Here is an 18,464-nt window from a genome sequence, read left to right as displayed (position 1 = left end):
CAGGCGGCCAAAGGCAGCGCGCCCTGGAGGTGCCCGGGGGCTCTCCTTCTCCAGGGCATTACGCACGGGCGGCCCGGCGCAGCCAGGCGCGGAGGTGCCCAGGGTGGGAGAGTGGTGGCCGGGTGGGAGAGTGGTGGCCGGGTGGGAGCTGCCTTAACTTTGATCCGGCCGCGGCCGACGGGGAAACCGCCGCCGCCCCGCCCGAACCGGGTGCCGCCGCGCTCTGCTCTTCGCCGCGCGCCTCCGCGGCTGCCTCTTTAATCAGGAACACAGAAGGGGCGGGCCCTGAGCCGGCGCGTAATCGGATAGCTCTGCCGCGGCTCTGACATCCACCCGCTGCTCGGCCTGAAAAGGCAGGGGGGAGACGGAGGGGAAGCAGAGAACGCGAGCGAGGCAGCAGCCCGCAGCCCGCCCCCAGCACATCCTCAGACGCGCAGACACTCGGCAAGGCGCTAGGCGAGGTGGAGGTGAGGGCGGGCGCGAGCGAACTCGGAGAGGGGCTCGCTCGCTCCCAGGCGATCCCAGCCGGCGCCGCTGCCGCCGCAGCAGCAGCCGCCGCCGCCGCAGCCGCCGCCGCCGCCGCAGCAGCTTCCTTCCTCAGACTCCCCTCTTGAGGCTGGCCAAGCGGGTGTAGCCTTTGGGGGAGGCTCCCGCTAGAGGAACCCGGTGAGGGCAAGAGCTGGGCGGCCGCCTCCCGCTCGGGCCGTCGGGTGGTCTGTGCCTCCACCAGCGTGTCGGTCCCGAGTGCCGGGGGATGTGTGTCAGTTTACGCCTCTGAGATCACACAGCTGCCTGGGGGCCGTGTGATGCCCAAGGCAAGTCTTGGCTTTTATTTTTATTATATTTCCCTTTTTTTTTTACGCTTGGCTTACGGAAAATACTCGTGATGTTGTAGGATAAAGGAAATGATACTTTGAGGAACTGGAGAGGGCATAGATGCGTTTTGTTTTTAAGAGAGGAAACCCGTCCTCTCTTCCCGGCTTGCTCCCTCTTTGCTGATTTGAAGAGCTACCCTCCTCCTGGTGAGGTGGGGATCCAGCAAGGATAAAGGTGAAGACGGGCCGCCAGGACCCAGGAGGGAAACACTGACCAGTAGAAACCTTTGCAGAGGACACTGTAAGGAAGAACATAAGAGAGAGAAAAATACAAAGACTTGTAATTAAACAAGAAATCTACAAAAACAGCTCTGGAGAAAGCTGCCTTCTCCAAAATGGATATGTTTCCTCTCACCTGGATTTTCTTAGCTCTCTACTTTTCAGGACATGAAGTGAGAGGCCAACCAGGTAAGCCCCTGAAAGTTGTTGTTTTTTGTTTTTTCTATTCATTTCAATATGCCTTTACCTTTAAAAGCAACTGCTAATGCAGGGGGCCACACGCAATGGCAAAGAAGGAAGATCTCTCAATACTGAATAATTTAGAGAGAGATCCCAGCCGGCCCTCCCTACACCACCACCGCTGCTAAAACCCAACTTTTCTCTCCTGCTAGGAGTGTGTGAGTGTGTGTGTGTGTTTTGAAACATAGACAGAATTTGGCGGTGTTCAGATGTCACATATGGACTGAATCAAAGGTTTAAAAATACTACAAAGCTTTTGCATTACAGTTTTGGGGAATTTTTTCCCCCTGTCTTGAAGCAGAACACATCTCCCTTGAGTTTCTTCAACCTAGCCAGTGAAATATAAATCATTTGCGTTCCCTCCCCTTAGCCACATTGAGCAATGTTAACTGAAGGGCTTGGGAACTGCAAGAGTCTAGTTTGGGTTTTCCAGTGCTGTAGCTTGTTTGCAGAACGTGTGGATGGGTCTCAGGATCACTGGGCTGAGGCTGATGGAGCAAGTGGTCTTGTGGCTGAGCTCGGGGCTTGGGGCTGGGCGCTTCTGGCAACCGAGGCGTTTGGTCATTCAGCTCTCTTTCCTGCTGTATTTTCTGGGGAAGAAAATCATGTGTTCTTTTAAAAATTATTATTAGATAACACAAAGTATGTTGCCCTCAAAGGTCTCTCATTCTTGTGAAGTGGTCAGAAACTTTTGAGTGGAATTTGTTCTCAACCACTGCCAAAAAGGGTGCGTGGACAGACTGCAGAGATAAGTACTGCAAGGCCCAGAACAGTGTGGGGCCAGTACTTGTGAGCTAGGGGCACACTCTCGGAGAAGGGCTGGTTCCAGGGAATCCAGTGGGGCATGTTCTTGCTTCCGCATACCACTCTCCCGGGTGAGCCTCTCTCCCCTCTGACAACAGTGTCGCAGTCTGACAAAACTCTTAAAAGCTGCTACAGGTGATTGAGAGTGGGGAAACCATGCCGGGAGGAAATGGGGAAAAGAAAGAGAGGAGAAAAAGCCTTCCTGAAGTGCCCTTACCCGCAGGCACTTCGAAGTCTGCCACTGCAGCGATAGCACTAACCCCTTGCACCCTCCCGGGCCCTCCCCCATCACAGCGGGCTAGTGGGAGCCCGCTGTGGGGGCCCTGGACTCTGATTCTCACTCCCCAGCACTGGCACGCACCCCACTCGAAGCTTGGGTGATTATTTGAGGGGGAGAAAGATTCGCGAATGCCCTTGTTATCCAAATCCACACGTTTGCTGCGTCTTCTCGGCCATAACTTGTCTTCAAAGCAGTTGAAAATCGTATCAAAGAGATGGGTGCAGGTCCCACTTGGGGAGATTTCCTGTGGCTCCCCATTCCCTGTTGCCTTAATTCTAAGTTCCCAGCTTGAAGCGAAATTAAATTACCTCCCACAGACCTGAAAGCTGCATAAATTATGTATGTTTGTGTGATTCGCTGTGTGTATATGTGTGTGTGTGTGTGCGTGTGTGTGCCCGCGCGCGCGCGCGCGCAGTGAGGATGCCCACGGTACATTATGTATTCAGGCACGGACTCTGGTAGGCCCCGGCGCGCGAGCGCGGGCGCGCGCGCGCGCGCACACACACAACTTCAGGTTCCGTGTGCTCTGAGGGGCGGGAGGGGTAGTAAAGCCTCGGGGGCCATCTCCTACCCCAGATGTTCTGACATCTGTCCCCGAGCACTGCGCGGAGTGTGTACGTGTGTGTGCGACGTCCGCTCAAACCCACTCCCGCTCTGCCACCTGCCTTCCGCGCTCTCTGCAGAGCCCCCTCCCACCGCAGCCCCGGGCCGCGCTGCGTCACTTCTAGAGAAGCCCAGAGGCGTGGAGCACAGGGCTGGTCGCCCTCTGTGAGGCCTCAGGCAGCCTCGGACCCAGGGTGGGACCTCCTGATGGGACGCGGAGCTGGGACCCGCCCGGGGTGGGTATTCTCACCCGAAAAGGCGATCGCAAGCCGCGGGCCGTTCCGGCTTTTCGTCGGAGCAGCGGACTGGCACCGGGGGAGCCGGCAGCGGGTGGCAAAGGGCGAGGCCCAGCTAGACTTCTGACTCACCCGGTGCGCGTCGGCCGGGAGGGGGCCGTGCCGGGGAGCAAGTGAGCAAATAACCTCGTGGCCAAGGCGGGCAGCCTCTTGCACTGGCGGGCGGCTGGGAGGCCCAGTGGGCGTCGCGCACCAGGCTCCCCCGTCCTTGCCACACCGACCGCCTTGCCAGCTCGCAGCGCCGCCGCCCGCCTGTCTCCCTCCCGCCCCGGCTCGGGGGCTCGGGGACTTGGGACCGCTCGGAGGGCCCTGCCCGGAGCACCCCCTCCTGCCTCGCGCACTCCACTTTGCGCTGCATTACCCCTGCTGCCCCCAGAGAGCCGGCTTTGAGGGGCTGGGGGCCCGAGCGCTGGACGAGCTGGGTGGCGGGAAGACTGGGTGGGATTCGGAGCGGAGGTTGGAGGCGCAAAGGAGGCAGCTTGAGCCGCGGGAATGAGAGCAACTTGCGCGGCCTCTAGTAGCGCTGCGCGCCGGGCGCCCGCGGGTGCGCGCGAACAGGTGAAGCGCACGCGGCGCGCGGGCATTCCACGTGGTGGGGACGTGGTGGCCCCCCAGCCTCCCCCCTACCCCGCGCTGTCTCTAACGCCGCATCGATTTGTTTGGGCTACGCAGCAGAAACAGAGTCGAGCGATCCATAAACATTCTATTAGGCAAAAATATTCCCAGCGAAAGCAAAACCGAAGCTCAAGCCTGGGCTAAGTGGGCCGCCTCCAGCTCCTGCAGCCTTGTCCCCTCCCCCTCCTGACTAAGGACACCTCCAGGGAGAAGCTTGCGGCATTTCCTTAACGCTGCCCATTGCCAGAAAGTTAAGTCGCCGCTGCGGTTCTCCGCCTGGGAGAAACCTCTGCAGTCGCCGGCGAGTTCTGCCTCCCCTCCCCCACCATCTCGCTCTTTGCTTTTCCGCTAGGGAAAAAGAAATATTCACGGCCAGTGCTTCATTTTCACTGATTGATTTCTCTTTGATATCAACAGAAGTTAATGGAGGCGGGGCGAGCTGTGATTAAACGGCTGCCTCCAGCCTTCGCCTCGGGCTAGCGCACCTCCGTTTTTCCCACCAGGTCCCCGGCGGCTGGATGGGGGGGCATCCACAAAGCTAATGTCCAGGGGCTGGCGGGGGTGGTGGGGTGGCATGAACCGCTCGCCCCTCCGGGAACCTCTGCGGTATGGGGGTGGGAATCAGCTTTCCGGGCCAAGCTTAGGGGATCTGGCTCAACCGTGTCACCGCTTCTGCGGCTCCGGTTGAATTTCTCTGGAATGGGAGGAGATCGGCGCTCTGGTTTACTGGCGTGTGCTCACCACTCGCCTCCCTCCCACCACCTCCCTTCCTTTCGGTTTCAGACGGAGAGGAGAGCCCCCTGGCGCTAGCCATTCCCCGGTCAGAGCCTGGCCGCGAAACTCCCCTTTGCTGGACTTAATCTCGTGGTCAGCGGGGGGACGGGCTTTTGCTCAGGAAATCATCAGGCCCTGACAATGGGTTTCTTCAGATAGTGGCAACTCCCAGCCCTAACGTTTCCGCACCTCCGGGACACACTGCTTGGGGCCAAAAGAGCCCGGACCCTGTAACCAAAAACCGCCCCTCCCTTACCCGCCCCCCCGCCCGCCCCTTGCCTGGAGAGCTTTGATCTGTGCTTGAGTTTAACACCATTGCCACGGACACTGGCAAACGCAGTCAATTCAACCTTCCGTCTGGACTGGATGATCAGATAAGAGGTGTAAATTAGCTGTGGGAGACAGGTCTGGTTCAAACAAATGCTGAAAGAGAAGCAACGGCAGTCTAGGCTCCGGATAGGAGTTTGAAGAGGGTTCCCTTTTTAGCCTGTCTCCACGAATGGCGGGATGGCTGTGGGCAGGCATAAAAATTTGCCAGCAGATCTATAAACTCCTGGATTCGGCACAGACAGCCTGCTCTAGGCTCTGGGGACTGGTCCCGTGCCCGCATTCAGTAGGTACGCGGTCAACTTTATCCCATAAGCAGCCACTGGAGGTAGTGAAGCTAGCGCCAGTTGCCAACAGAGCACACAGTGCAAAACAGTGGAAAGAGAAGAGCTCCCCATGAGGGCTCCAGGGCAAGCTCCTTCTTGTCCAAGTTGTGCCTGGTAGAATTGTGTATGCCCAGGCAGCACCGCAGGTCTGGACTTTTCATGTCATGCCGTGGAGCCCTCAGATTAAGCCACAGAGCACCCAACTGGCAAAATGAAATGTTGGAAGGCTGCAGTGACTGAGAACCCCAGGCTATCCAGACAGGACTCCTGCTGTCTACTAAATGGCTCTCATCTCCTGCTGTTGAATGTATAGTTCATATTCTGCACCCCAAAGGTCAGTTCCTATCTTCACAGTGTAGTCGAGTCTAGGGGTCGAAATGCCAGTTCATATGCAATGAGGCATGAAAGCAAATAACAGCTGGGGAGAGGCCCCCGGGGATCAGTGGGGAGAGACACCATAGACTGGATGGTCCTGAGGACCCTGTCTGGTGTTTTTCATTTGACTCAACTGCTTATTGAAGGAGCTGACTTTGGGTGACCCAAGTGTGAGACAGTTCTGCGTTGACACAATTCAGAGCCAGGTTCATCGGTAAAGAGTTTTCAGAATATATTCCCCAAAGTCCAGTTTGGGAAGACTTTAGGAGCAGAAGCATAATATCTTTTTAATTTCTTGCACTGATGAGAAAAGACTTGAAAAGTGACATCTGGGCAGTAGTTTGTAGTATCATTAACATATTTGAGGTATTTTATCATGTGACCATCATTTGCCACTGGATAAGCTGTGAGGCACCCTCTTTGAGTGTCAGATTTGTGTTTGATCCCTGGAAGTTAGTCTTTGTATGGTTCCTTCCAGGTAAGGCATTCACTTTTTTTTTTTATAATTAACCCATTCGTGGTATTGCGGAAGTTTGTCCTAGAGAGCCTACAGCCTTTTCCAAAGCTTTATCTGCTTCGATGAGAAATGGCTGAAGGCTTAATGGTCTCATTACCTAACAGGATTCAGTGGGGTTGGATTCCAGGACACAGTGGCCTTGTAGCATGGCTGGCCCTCCAGGAGAAAGCATCTTCTAAAGGTTTAGGAAGCTGTCAAGTTTAGATAAGGCTGAGCTCTGATCCTAGGGGACCTTGGTTGTATTAATAAGGAGAAATTAATTTTTAACCACTGGGAACATTGCCAAATTATGTGACCTTTGGCAGACCAGCTGTGCGGTAAAAATAAATCCCCCATCTTTGAAAACGCTGCTCCTCTCAAGTAGAACAATACCAACGTGGCATTTAGGATGGGGAAGAATGGGGTTGAGGAGACAGGAGAGAAATGGCAGCTGCGGAGGAAAAAACCCTCTGATGTTGTGACACATAGTTTCAGACTTGAGCCATCTAGTCACACCCCTACCACACCCTCCCCCCAGACACACACCCTGGTTTCCAGGACCCAGGAAAGAGGGCCAGGATGACAAGCGCCTGAGGTGCAGGGAGTGGAAACTGTTAAGTGCTTGCAGTTCACTCACACCCCAGCCTCAGACACATCTCTCATTGTTCACACACAGATTCCTGGCACGGGGCAGAAAAAGGAGTTTTCAAACAGGCAGAACATTTTTCTTGCCCTAAATGCCACTAAATAAGTTTGTCACTGAAATGTTTTGGGGAGACCTTCATCGGACTTCCCAGCTTCTGAAGCATCAGAGCCAGACCACCTGGATTAAAATCCAGCTCAGCCACTTGACAGCTCGGTGATCCAGAATCCTTAATCTCTCTGTACTTCAGTGTCTTCATCTGTAAAATGTATTTGATAATAACAGCTGATTTCTAGGGCTGTTGGGCTATGTCAGATTACATAGAGTACTGTTTAGTACATGTTAAGCTGTCTATGCAGAAGTCATTTAATCTTCAAAACAGCTTCAGTGGGGTTAGCAGTATCTGGTGATCATAGAAAGATAGAAAGGACACTAACACCCATGTGGTAAGTGGATGTTACTTTTATGAGTTTTTTTTTTTAAATAAATAGATAATTTACGCATTCTCAGCTCTTACCCCACTAAACCTTTGTCTGGTTTTATAAGCGTCAGATGATCTCTCGGCACACTGTTCTTCAGAGACGGATGTTCTCTGCTGGGTTCTCATCTTAGATTTATGTCTGTTCTTTGCATTTTTTTTTTCTCACCTGGGTTTTCTACTTTCAGTGTTCTCACCTCTACTGATTTTTTAAATCTCTCTCTTTCCCTTCCCTCCTCTTCCATTCTTCATCCCTGAAAAGGTGCTCAGCAGGGAGTGCTGCGTGGAAGGGGCTCCCTGAATGTGTAATAACTTCTACTCTGGCATTAAGGCCCCTCACCAGCTGAACTCAAAAAAGTCGTCATAAAGACAAAATAGCTTTTACCCAGCAAGATTCTTGATAATCCCATTTCCCTCTGGGTCTTCATAAAGGAGTCATGATCTAATCCAGAAAGAAAAGGGAGGAGGCTGGGAATAACAAAAGGAAGGCGTGCAGTGGGTAGGGCTGCTGGCCAGCTGAATGCACACAGCCAGTGATACCCTGCTCACCGCCTCTCGAGATCCCGTGATAGCCAGGGATCCGGGTTCTGGCCAATCTTTCAGCGAAGAAGATAAAGGGAATTGCAAATTACTGGACCAAGCGGCGATAATAATTGTTTTGATAAAGGGGAAAAATAAAACAGATGTGCCTAAAAGGCATATTGGGGGCCAGGGAGGGGAAGGGAGCCGGGGAGGGATGGGTAGAGAACTAAACTGACACCCAGCAAGAGTCTAGTGAGGAAGCAGTAGTTTGAATCTTCTTGGCACTACTGAAAACAAATATCTAGAGCTTGCCTTTGGGAGGGTAGGGGATGGAGTGAGGGGGCAAGAAAACCCTCAGATAAATTAATTTTACCATCATTAGAATTAAAATGTAATCTCTTTTGAACTTCATCATTATTATCTGAGGTTATTGTGTCCTATGAGATATAGTTCACACTAGCTCTACCCTGTGACTAGGTATTATCCCAGACAAGTCCTCTAAACTCTCGGTTCACCAATTAAAAAACATTTGCATTTACTAGGAGCTGTGGGTCGGGAAGGAAGGGGAGTAGCTGGATAAGCAGAACAATTTGTGACGAGGCTTTCTTAGAATTTGTGATACCTACGGATACTTTTGGTGTTACGCCAGTCAGTTATTAATTCATCAAGCCTCACTGAGTCTGACTTTTGGGAAAGACTCTGGTTTTGATGCTGTGTGGTTTGCCAAAGATGAACAGGTGGTCCAGCAGCATGGATAAGGCTCTCTCACACCTTAGAAGATGCTGAAGAGCTTCAACCTCAGAGGTTGGGAAAGGTCACTCGTGGTGTGGGGAGATCAGGGAGGGCAGAGGTGCCGTGGGAGCCTGGATTGAGAGGATAGACGATTTAGAGCTGGGAAAGGCATACCAGGGGAAGGGGAACTGGGAGCAGAGAAGGGAACACTTCTTGTCTGGGGAATACTCAGAAACTGCAGATAAGACGGTGTGGAGGTAAATAATTGCAAATCAGGTTGGATATAGTAGCTTGTGCCAAATGCAAGGCCCAAATTGCTGGGCCGGGGGGTTGGATTTCATTTACTAACCAATGGGGAGCCATGAAAGTTTCAACAGAAGCCTTTAGTTAATCAAAACAAATGAAAAAAATTATATTACCTTTTGGAGAGGCCCTAAAATTATTCTTCTTCTATTTCCTTCCCCAAATGTCTGTTGAAAGGGTCAGGAATTGTAATCCCAGATCTCTCATGATTGGCATCAAAATTGCATTTGCAATGAGGGCTGGGAAAGAGTGGACATAAATATAAACTAATGATATTATATTGGCTGCCCTATTGGAATTGTGTTTGCTTATGATATAAGATGACAAATAACGAGGTTACCACAGGTGGCATGATTTGAGGTCAGGGAAGGTAATCGCCTCAAACTACATTTTAACGATTAAATGAAGGTTCATTTTTCGCATCCAGACTGAGGGGAGGAGACTTCCCAAAGGCCCTATTTCCAGACCCAACTTCCAGTTCTCTCCTTGGTGAATTCATCGGAGGTGTTTCAGAAGAGGAAGTTTGCCTCATTCCTCACTTCTTTTTCCTTGCTCATCTGCTGGCTTCCTGTCCCCCTCTCTGATTCCCTCCATCCTGCCCTCCCGGACGCTTCTTTTATTCAGATTTTGAACCTTATCATTGCAGAAGTTCATAGGGATTTGCATTTGCTGCGCCTTCAGGAGTGGATCGCTCACTGCCACCCAGCCCCATAAATTGAATAGATTGCATCCCTTCCCAGTTGCCTTAGGAAGTGGTCAAACAGCCGCATTCCTGGGCTGATGGATTGGCTCATTTCTTCCCAGCTTAAGCCAAGATACAGATTTTATGAGACTGTCTTGTGACAGGCTGAAGTCGCTTTGAATAAAACAAAATCCAGCCTCAGCCCACAGAAATCACTCTTTAAAAGCAGCTTATCCAAGGTTAGTGAGCAAAATTTGGTTCAAACCCTGAGCACAGGACTTAGATGATTTGAGTGAGAGATTGGAAGAAACTCTTTTTTTCTGTCTTTCTTTTCATACATCACTGTTGTTGAGATGCTCACACACAGAACTGTGTATCCCTAATATTTATAAATATACAGCCACAGCCTCAGTTAAGAAAAGAAACCCACGTCGGTAGAGCTAATGTGATTGAAAGAGACATTTGAACTCTCCATAATGCAGGACAGATACTTTCATCTGAAGAACCCTGGAGTTTTGTTTCAGGCTTACTAAGCAAATGAAACAGAAATTAACACCTTGCATAAATATCTTATTGTCTAGGAAGGTAGAGAATCTTTTAAATTTCGGGTTCATCTATGGGTTACAGGATTTTTGCCCCCTCCTCATTATACAGGCTTTGAACTTTAGAACTGCAGCTGACCTTTAGAACTACTCCCCTCCGTTTATAGATGAGAAGACAAAGGCTCAGAGTTGTTTACTAACTTACCCAAGGTCACACAGCTTGCCAGTGGGGAGACCATACTTGAATAGCAAGGCTTCTTATTAGTTAAGTGGCAAGACTTCTCTTTTGAAATCATAGAAAGAGCTTCTTCTTTTCCTTGCTACCAATAATTAAATAAAAACAATGCTGTGGAAATAGGAACAGGATGGGATTGTGTTGTGAACAAAGGATAAATTATCAAGTAAATAAAGCGTATTATTTTGGGGGGAAATGAGACTGCTTTTCTCCACCAAGTGCCCTCAGGTATATGTATGAAATTGATGTCTTCTAATCCTTCTACTCTTTCTCTTTTCTATGGCATTTTAAAGTAACAAGGGAACTGAGATTTAGTGGGTTTCAAACCCACTTCCAGGAAGTCCTGATGTTCTTACAGAGAAGCCCCATCAGAGAGGAGGGGAGGGACTTCATGGCGGGGATACTGCACTGATTCTGGTCACCCTCCGTCCCCACACCCAAGAAGAGCTCCACTTTTAGCTGCTTTGCCCATTGGAGTTCTGGATAGAGTTCTGATCAAGGAAAACACAAACACTTCTAAAAATAACTTTGAAAACTACACACTTAATTCAATCCTCTCAATGAATTACAGTTTAGGAAGCTGAGACACAGGAAGGTCACAGGGAGTTGAGAGTCCACGTGCTGCATCCCCTCTTCTTGCTAATGTCAGCCCCCCTCCCCTCCTAGTAATCTGGTCCCCTTACCCCAGACCCACCTTTGACATCACCTGACTCTCCAGTCCCCTATCCAGCCAGCCTAAGTTTCCTGTTTTTGCCAAGGACTTTTACTTTCAGTTCAGCTAAAATGAGTGATCTGATTCTTCTACTGTGGGACAGCCCACAGCCTGTTGCCTGGTGTCACCTGGTGTCTCTGGCCATGGCGAAGTAAGCCATTGTAATTGATTATTTTCAAGTCCTGGCCATCCAGTGTTTCTTTAAAACAACTCCAGCTGAATTTCCTTAGGAGGCAGACCAGATTTTTAAAGAAGATCTGTTACTCCTTCTTAATAACTACTTCCCAAATATCATATATTACGAAGGAACCAGTGCTTCGTCTTAAATTGGGTTCTGTGGGCGGGTGAGTTCTTTCTGAAACTGGCCTTAGAATTGTAAGTGGATGGGTCCTGAATCCCTTTACCTGATCCTGGGCCGGGTTACCCCTAGGCAGCATCAGATGGTGCGTAGCTCACCAGCAAACAAGGGCATGTGAGAAATACAAACAAAAAAAGAGAAGATAGGAAGGTCAGAAATAATCTGACCTTTTATATGTCAAATTAAAACACCTAAGTAGTCATTATGGGGGAAAAATCAAACCTTTGTGACTTTAGAACTTAGCATCCCCTTGATTTCAAATTATGTCTAGAGGTGTCACTTGAATCCTTTCATCCGTGGGCCTCTTTATCTGACCTGACCTGGCCCATCCCTTACGTTTCCTTCCCAGATGTAGGAGAAAACCCGCTCTGAACCGTCCAGGCCTGGGTTTGCCTACTTCTCTTTGGGAAGTGAATTTGCCCCAGGTGAAAGGCTTTCACAAAATAGAGAAAGAAGTCAGTCGCTTGTCAACTTGCCAAACAGGCTCAGTAGCTAAAAATTCAACAGGGTCAGCTTCCCTTCTGTACGTGGAGATTGGCCTAAAGGCGTTTGCCCTTGAGTTCAGCCCCCTTTTGGCTGGGCTGGACTCCTCTGAAACACGATAGAGAGCACTTATGCTGTTCCTTTTGGAATGCAACAGAGACCTCCCAAGCCCTGGATGGTGTAGCTCTTCAGAAAAAAGTCTAGCTCATTTCTATTGGGAGCGTGTTTGTATTTCAGAAATGGAAGGGTTCCCAAACCTGGAAATGAAAGATCAGTGATTAAGAGGAAGTGTAGAAGGATTAAGCGTGTTTTCCTTACAATTTTTACTGATGAGAGATTTCAAGAATTCAGTTCTCTCCAAGCAAAATAGAGACAGAAATTCTAGTATTTATCTTGGTGGATATATGTCTGTGCAAATGATGTGTGATATTTTATGAGAGGGTGTGAAAGTGTGTACAGGACTAAAGTGTGAATTTCTAATATGTATACGTACCGGATATATGCTCGATATCTATGTTTGTGTGTGTTTCTGAGTGTGAGTGCCATCCAAACACGAGTGTGAGTTTATAAATGTTTGGATATTGAAAAGGTTAACAACACGCAAGCAAAGCAGATGTTTTAATGAGTTTTTAAATATTTTAATAAGTGCCTTGATTTTCTTCAGGTAAAGAAAGAGCAGGAAAAAAGAAAGGGGTTACTCCTTTTTCCTTTGGCTAAGTGAGTTTTAACAGCCGAAAATGCAGACTGTCCGCTATGGGATATATATAGTTTAATTTTTTTTTAAGTGAGGAAATGATGACTCCTGGTGTGGGTGAGAAATGAAACCTTCCTATGAGGAAGTTTCCTGTCTTTATTGCTGATTATGTGTGCCTGGTCTAATGACTAAAAGCTTAAACTTGGGGGGGTGGGGTGGAGGGGGCAGGGAACTGAGGGAGAGAAGTTCTTTCAAGAGTAATTGGAGGGAAGCAGGGAAGGGATAAAGAAGGAGGGAAGGAGTTTGGATGACTTGGTTACAAGACAGGAGCTCAGCTCAGATTCCATCTGCTGAGTTCCAAGGTGAAAAATGTGGTTTGGGGTGAGTTGGTGGCAAGGCTGCAGTTTTCAGCAAAACGGCTGGCAGAGGAGCTGTACCCAGCAGAAAGTTTCCTCTCCCGTTAGCTTGGTCCGAGCAGCTGGTGATGGGGAGGGGTGATCCCCACACCTCCACCTTTTCAGAGGGCCACCACTCTCAGCCCTATTTCGCGCCCACGAACCAGGAGCAACGGGCCACAGTTTGACTTGCTGGAAGTCGTTGGGTGCCCAGCATGGTGGAGTGGTGTGGACACCTGGAAAGACTGCGGGACTAGCCGCAGAGGAACGGGCGGCACCCGGCTCAACTGCTGGCCTCATCTCTGTCTGGGCGGGGAGGCTGGGCCCATTGTCCTCCTGGACTGGGGAGGGTGCGGGGTCATTAGTTAGAGGATGATGTGGTCTCTGCAAACCAGAGGAAATGGCCTGCTTTTGTTTTCCACCCAGTAGGAAATGGAACCTGAATCCATTAGATTCTGGGCAGTTCAACGCGGCACAGTTTGAGCTCTTAGAGGCGTGATGCCTAAAAGACTACTTGTGTGGATTTGTGTGTCCCAACCATCACTGCGCAGTGTGCCCATCTTTTATGCGTTTAAAGCCTGTCAGGCTGGTAATCTAAAGCAGAGGTCTGGACGACAGTAATGCCAACAGACACGGGGAATAGGAGAGTGCACCTGTAGAGTTAAAAAATGCATGACCCTTTCCCTCAAAGAGCGAGCACAGGAGAAAGCCCCGTCCTGTGGGGTAGCTGCTGAGCCCGAATGCATAATTCACGGACCCCGTGCTGCTCCATGCAGATGGCGATATTAAATCGTGATTGATGCTAAGAGAGGCACACATCTTAGGAAGTTCTCCTAGAGGCTTCTGAATATTTCCAGGTCTCTTGTGCCTTCCCATCTTCTGTTCTACCATGGTATTGAGCCAAACCCCTCCATTTCCCAGGAACCCCTCCTGGGGATGACAGAGCTTCACTCCCAAATATGAGATGCTTCAAATGTCATCACCCACCTCTTCTGCCTTTGAAGATCGCCCCCTTCCCTCCTGGCCCACATGAAGCTGTTTACCTCCAGCTGGGCACTGCTGAGGGGGAGGGGAGCAGCTACTCCCCTGCAGCCTCCTTTCCAAGGCTGGTCACCACTGGACAAAGCAGCAGCACACTCTGGTGGTGGTGACCAGGCAGGAGGGACAGCGGCAAAAAGCTTGCAGAAAACACAGGCGTCCACTCAACACAAAGCACTTTTGTCAAAACTCTGAGGTCAGAGCCATTGGATTCTCTAATGCAGATTTTTCCACTCAGTGTATAATGAAATAATAAATCAAATTTGTGGTGTATTTGGAATTAAGTGTTTGGGGGCTTTTGCTTTTTCTTTCTTAAAAAAAAAAAAAAAAAAAGCTGAAATCACCCTCCAGGGTCTGTTCTGGCCCAAAACTGAAAATGCTTCCTCCGCATCACATATAATTGTTACCAGGCTCACTTGTGGGTCGGCACCACAAAACCACTATTGTCAGTTCCCGGAGTCTTTACTTCTGACTCCCTGGGCTGGGCTGGGGAACACCAAATAACATGAAGGATTTATGAGATAAAGATAGAGATGCGAGGTTTGAACGAGGAGAAGATGGGCCAAGCAGGGGAGACAGGAACAGGCAGGGAGGCACGTTAAGTTTTCAGTTTTGTTGTTTTTTTAAAAATCTCAGACCATGTAATTGGGAATATTTATAAGCATTTTCTGGAATATTTTCGTTTGGCAAGAGTGTGTGTGTGTGTGCGCGCGCGCGTGTGTGTGGTTGGGTGAGTGGGGGTAGGATGAGCTGAAATAATCTCTTCCACTGAATGAGTAAGTAGGTTAGTCTTCTGGACTGCCATAAAAGGTCTGTAAAACTGTTTTAATCAGCCACTGGTAGAGAGGAGAAACAAGGAAAGGAAAAAAAAAAACACAGACTGTAACATATTTGAAGTTCTTTGCTTCGTGTGTCTTCTCTTCCAGACCAACCCTGTGGAGGTCGTTTGAATTCCAAAGACGCTGGCTATATCACCTCCCCGGGGTACCCCCAGGATTATCCATCCCACCAGAACTGTGAGTGGATTGTTTATGCCCCCGAACCCAACCAGAAGATTGTCCTCAACTTCAACCCTCACTTCGAAATCGAGAAGCACGACTGCAAGTAAGCACCATCCTGTGCCATGTACATCCACGAGACACACCCCCCCCACCCGCTCCCCAGGCTTCTGCCATACCTGCCGCCTCGTGGCAGCTCCCCTGGCCCTAGGACCTGCTGAACAGTGGTGATCCTGGCCCCAGAGGGAAACCTCAAGAGATTTATTTCTTTCAGTGGAAATAAAAGCCTAGTTGATCCCATAGTATGGAGGAAAGCGCCTTCCTGAGTGAAGAGTGTAAAGAATACACCCTAAATTCAAAGGCTGGCAGTGGAGGAGAATTCCACGTAGGGGCGGGGGGGGGGGGGTGGTGGAGTACACAACGCCAGCTCTTGACTTTAAGATTGACTTTCCCCTTGGAGATCTCCCCATTTCCACTGCCTCTCCCACATGTAGGAACCCCAGCAGCTTCCTTGAATAAAACAGTAGCCAGATTCCCCAAGTGGAGACTTCCTGTGTATCCAACCCTGGAGAATCAGGCTGTTATTTTAGGAAGCAGTGGCAGGTTTCCTTATAGAGAGAGAGCTAAACAGCTGAGTCTATACTGGTAGGTCTGAGATTCGCATTGATTCTTGGTATCCGTGCTGTACAGGTTAGAGTCTCAAAGCAGGTGTTACGGATTTATTTAACAAACACTCTTCTAATTGCTTTGTAAATATCAATCCATTCAGTTCTCACAATGGCCCTGGGAAGTTGGTGCCTCCATTTTGCAGATGAGAAAACCAAAGCCCAGAGAAGTTAAGTCACCCGAGGTGACTCAGCTGGGCTCACAACATTGGTCCTGCCATCTTGGAAATGTGTGGCTTAGGAGAGACCAAGCAGACGTTTAGACATCTGTGAGTGCTTTAGAAATGCGATGTTGCGACTTCCCTGGTAGTCCAGTGGCTAAGACTCTGCGCTCCCAATTCAGGGAACCCGTGTTCCATCCCTGGTCAGGGAACTAGATCCCACAGGCCACAACTAAGGGTTTACATGCCGCCACGAAGACCCAGCACGGCCAAATAAATAAATAAATAAATAATTTAAAAAAAAAAAAAGGAACGTAAAAGAAACACCATATTAACACCAAGGTCCCTATAAGTTAACGTGAGGGAGGAAGCAGCATTGTAATGTCAAGAGTGTGAATGCCCTTTGTACTGTCTAGTGGGCTCCACCTTAAAGTCTTTCCTCGCTGAAACCAAAGTGAGAGTTTTCTATACAGGATAGAATGTGCCAACGATCGTGTCCTGCTCCAGACGAGTGCCTAGAACATGCCACTGCTCTGATGGGTGTTCAGTGGCCCCTTATGGTGAATAAATAGTCTGAGCATTCCTTGTGAGCAATGCATTGTGAAGGCTGAAAAATTAATAAAGGAATCAGCTAGCAGGAGACGTACAAGGGAGCAGGTCTAGGTCTGGGCCTGGCTACCTTGTGGAGGAGAACAAGGCTCCTCTTTAACCAGAGTTCGATCGGGAGGCACAGTGAATCGATGTCATTGTTATCCTCCTAGGACTCCTTTGCACCTTCATAATGGTTTTTTTCCTAACAAGAGGTAGTCTTTGTTGAAAACCGAAGGGTTTCCCGGGTGGACGCCTCATGTGACAAAGAGTCATAAGATGGAGTTATAATCCCAGATCCACTCTTGACTCCATGGATGACATAGGGTAACTAATGAGTTCCTCTTTGTCTAAGTGAAATGCACAGCCTGTGTATATTTGCACAGCACCTCAAGGCTGCCAATTCCCTGCCAGTGAACTTGACCAAAAATTTCTGTTAGAAGAGCTTCTTTATAAGGTATAAGGCTTCTGGTGCCTCTGGCTGGGTTACAGAAGGTTGGCACAGACTGAAGCGTGATGTACTGAGAGCTTGGGTCTGAGCTCAGAGAACTTTGACTAATCACCTGTCTCAACAGAGGGCCAAAATCTGTTATGCTTATGCCAGCAAATCTCCCAGGAAAATTGCTGGGAGGTCATCTCATGTATATTCATAGTGGCAGAGAGAGAAGGCATGGCTTTGGGAAGGGAAAACTCAGGAACTGGTGAGCATGACTTAAAACATGTTGGAAGCACACAAGGCCAGGGAAGCATGTTCCTGCCCAGTTTGGGGCTGTGGCGTACCCCTTGCCCTCAGGACTCAGCCCCAGGGATGGAGCGAGCACAAGGTCTGTGAAGCCACTGGGAACAGAGGAACCAAGACGTTGCCTCTGGCTGGAGTTGGAGTAGGGGAAGCAGGTAAGGTACAAGGTTATGCTGAAGCTTCTGGTGCTTACCGTCAGTACCAAGAAGCTTCCTGTTGTTCTCCCCACTCCCCCAATTCCATGCTTCCAGCGTGAACTGAAAAGTTCAGGGAGGTCAGAAAAAGATCCTTCTGGAGTCTCCTTGCCCCAGTGCCAAAGTGTCAGCAAGACGCTGTTGGGGTCACGCCTCTGCTACTTAACCTCATCCTTAGTTCTCTTAGCCTCCCCCATTTCTCCTCCACTCCCCATTTCTCTCTCATCCTCATTAATTTCTCTACTTAGAAAGACACATCCGGTTCTCTCCATCTCTCACCCTGCAAGGTATTTTTAACAGTCTTCACTGCCACCTGCGTTCAGGGTTAAATGGGTTCCTCCTCCCCCACTGCCTTGTTTCACTTTCTTGTGAAGGGGACAGTCCTGAAGATTCTGTCCTGTTTCTCTTCTCTCCCGCTCTCATTTTCCTTCCAAGGGAGCTCCCGGGTTGGAAAGCACTTACTATCAGAGGAAATTAGCATCCTTTCTCTTTTCGTTTCGGTGCATGTTTCCAATTGGGTTTGGCTCTCAAGGCCCGCAGGGTAGACACGTACCAAGAGAAAACGGCCCAAAGGGCCTTCCGAGGAGAGCATGCAGCAGCAACATTCCCTGCAAAACGAAATATGAGTAAGAACGTCAGGGAAAAAAAAAACAACCAGCCCCGCTGTGCAAAAAGGGCAGTGGTCAGCATGCCTGCCCTTTTCTGTTTTCCCCTCTTCTTCCTTTGTGCAGGATTAACTGCAAAGATGGCCCCATGACCTGGGCATGGGCCCTGCTATGAGAGGATTAGCCTGGCTGGTGGCCCCTAAGCCTTTGGCGGCTTGTCCCTCGAAATCCACATCCTAAAGGTGGAGCCGGTGGGTGAATAAACCCCAGACAGACAGACCTTTTCCCCTAACCGTCGCTTGCTAATTTTGTTCCATTTAAGTCTGCCGTCTGCTTGGAAACTTTCACTCACCAGCCCCGGTTTTGCCTGAGTCAGTACAGTCCGAGGCCACCATCTGCAGTGAGCTCCCAACTCCTCCCTCTGGCCGTCCGCAGGAATCCAAGCCCCAGCACCCACAGGCTGCTCT

At 49.7% G+C, this 18,464-nt stretch overlaps 1 protein-coding gene across 2 annotated transcripts in view; it reads left to right on the top strand.

The window, feature by feature from the left end:
* The first annotated feature begins 371 nt into the window (after positions 1-371).
* Positions 372-18,464, top strand: part of NRP2 (neuropilin 2) — a 115,363-nt gene continuing 97,270 nt past the window's right edge. For both annotated transcript variants that reach the window (XM_060016241.1, XM_060016242.1), the window contains exons 1-2: positions 372-1,283; positions 14,974-15,151. In XM_060016241.1, coding sequence (XP_059872224.1) covers positions 1,211-1,283; positions 14,974-15,151 — 251 coding nt within the window. In that variant the 5' untranslated portion in view covers positions 372-1,210. The remainder of the gene's footprint in view (positions 1,284-14,973; positions 15,152-18,464) is intronic.

Source organism: Delphinus delphis, chromosome 7 (assembly GCF_949987515.2).
Source record: "Delphinus delphis chromosome 7, mDelDel1.2, whole genome shotgun sequence".
Taxonomy (NCBI): domain Eukaryota; kingdom Metazoa; phylum Chordata; class Mammalia; order Artiodactyla; family Delphinidae; genus Delphinus; species Delphinus delphis.
The sequence above is the reverse complement of the archived record's forward strand: the minus strand, read 5'-3'. Positions and strand labels throughout refer to the sequence as shown.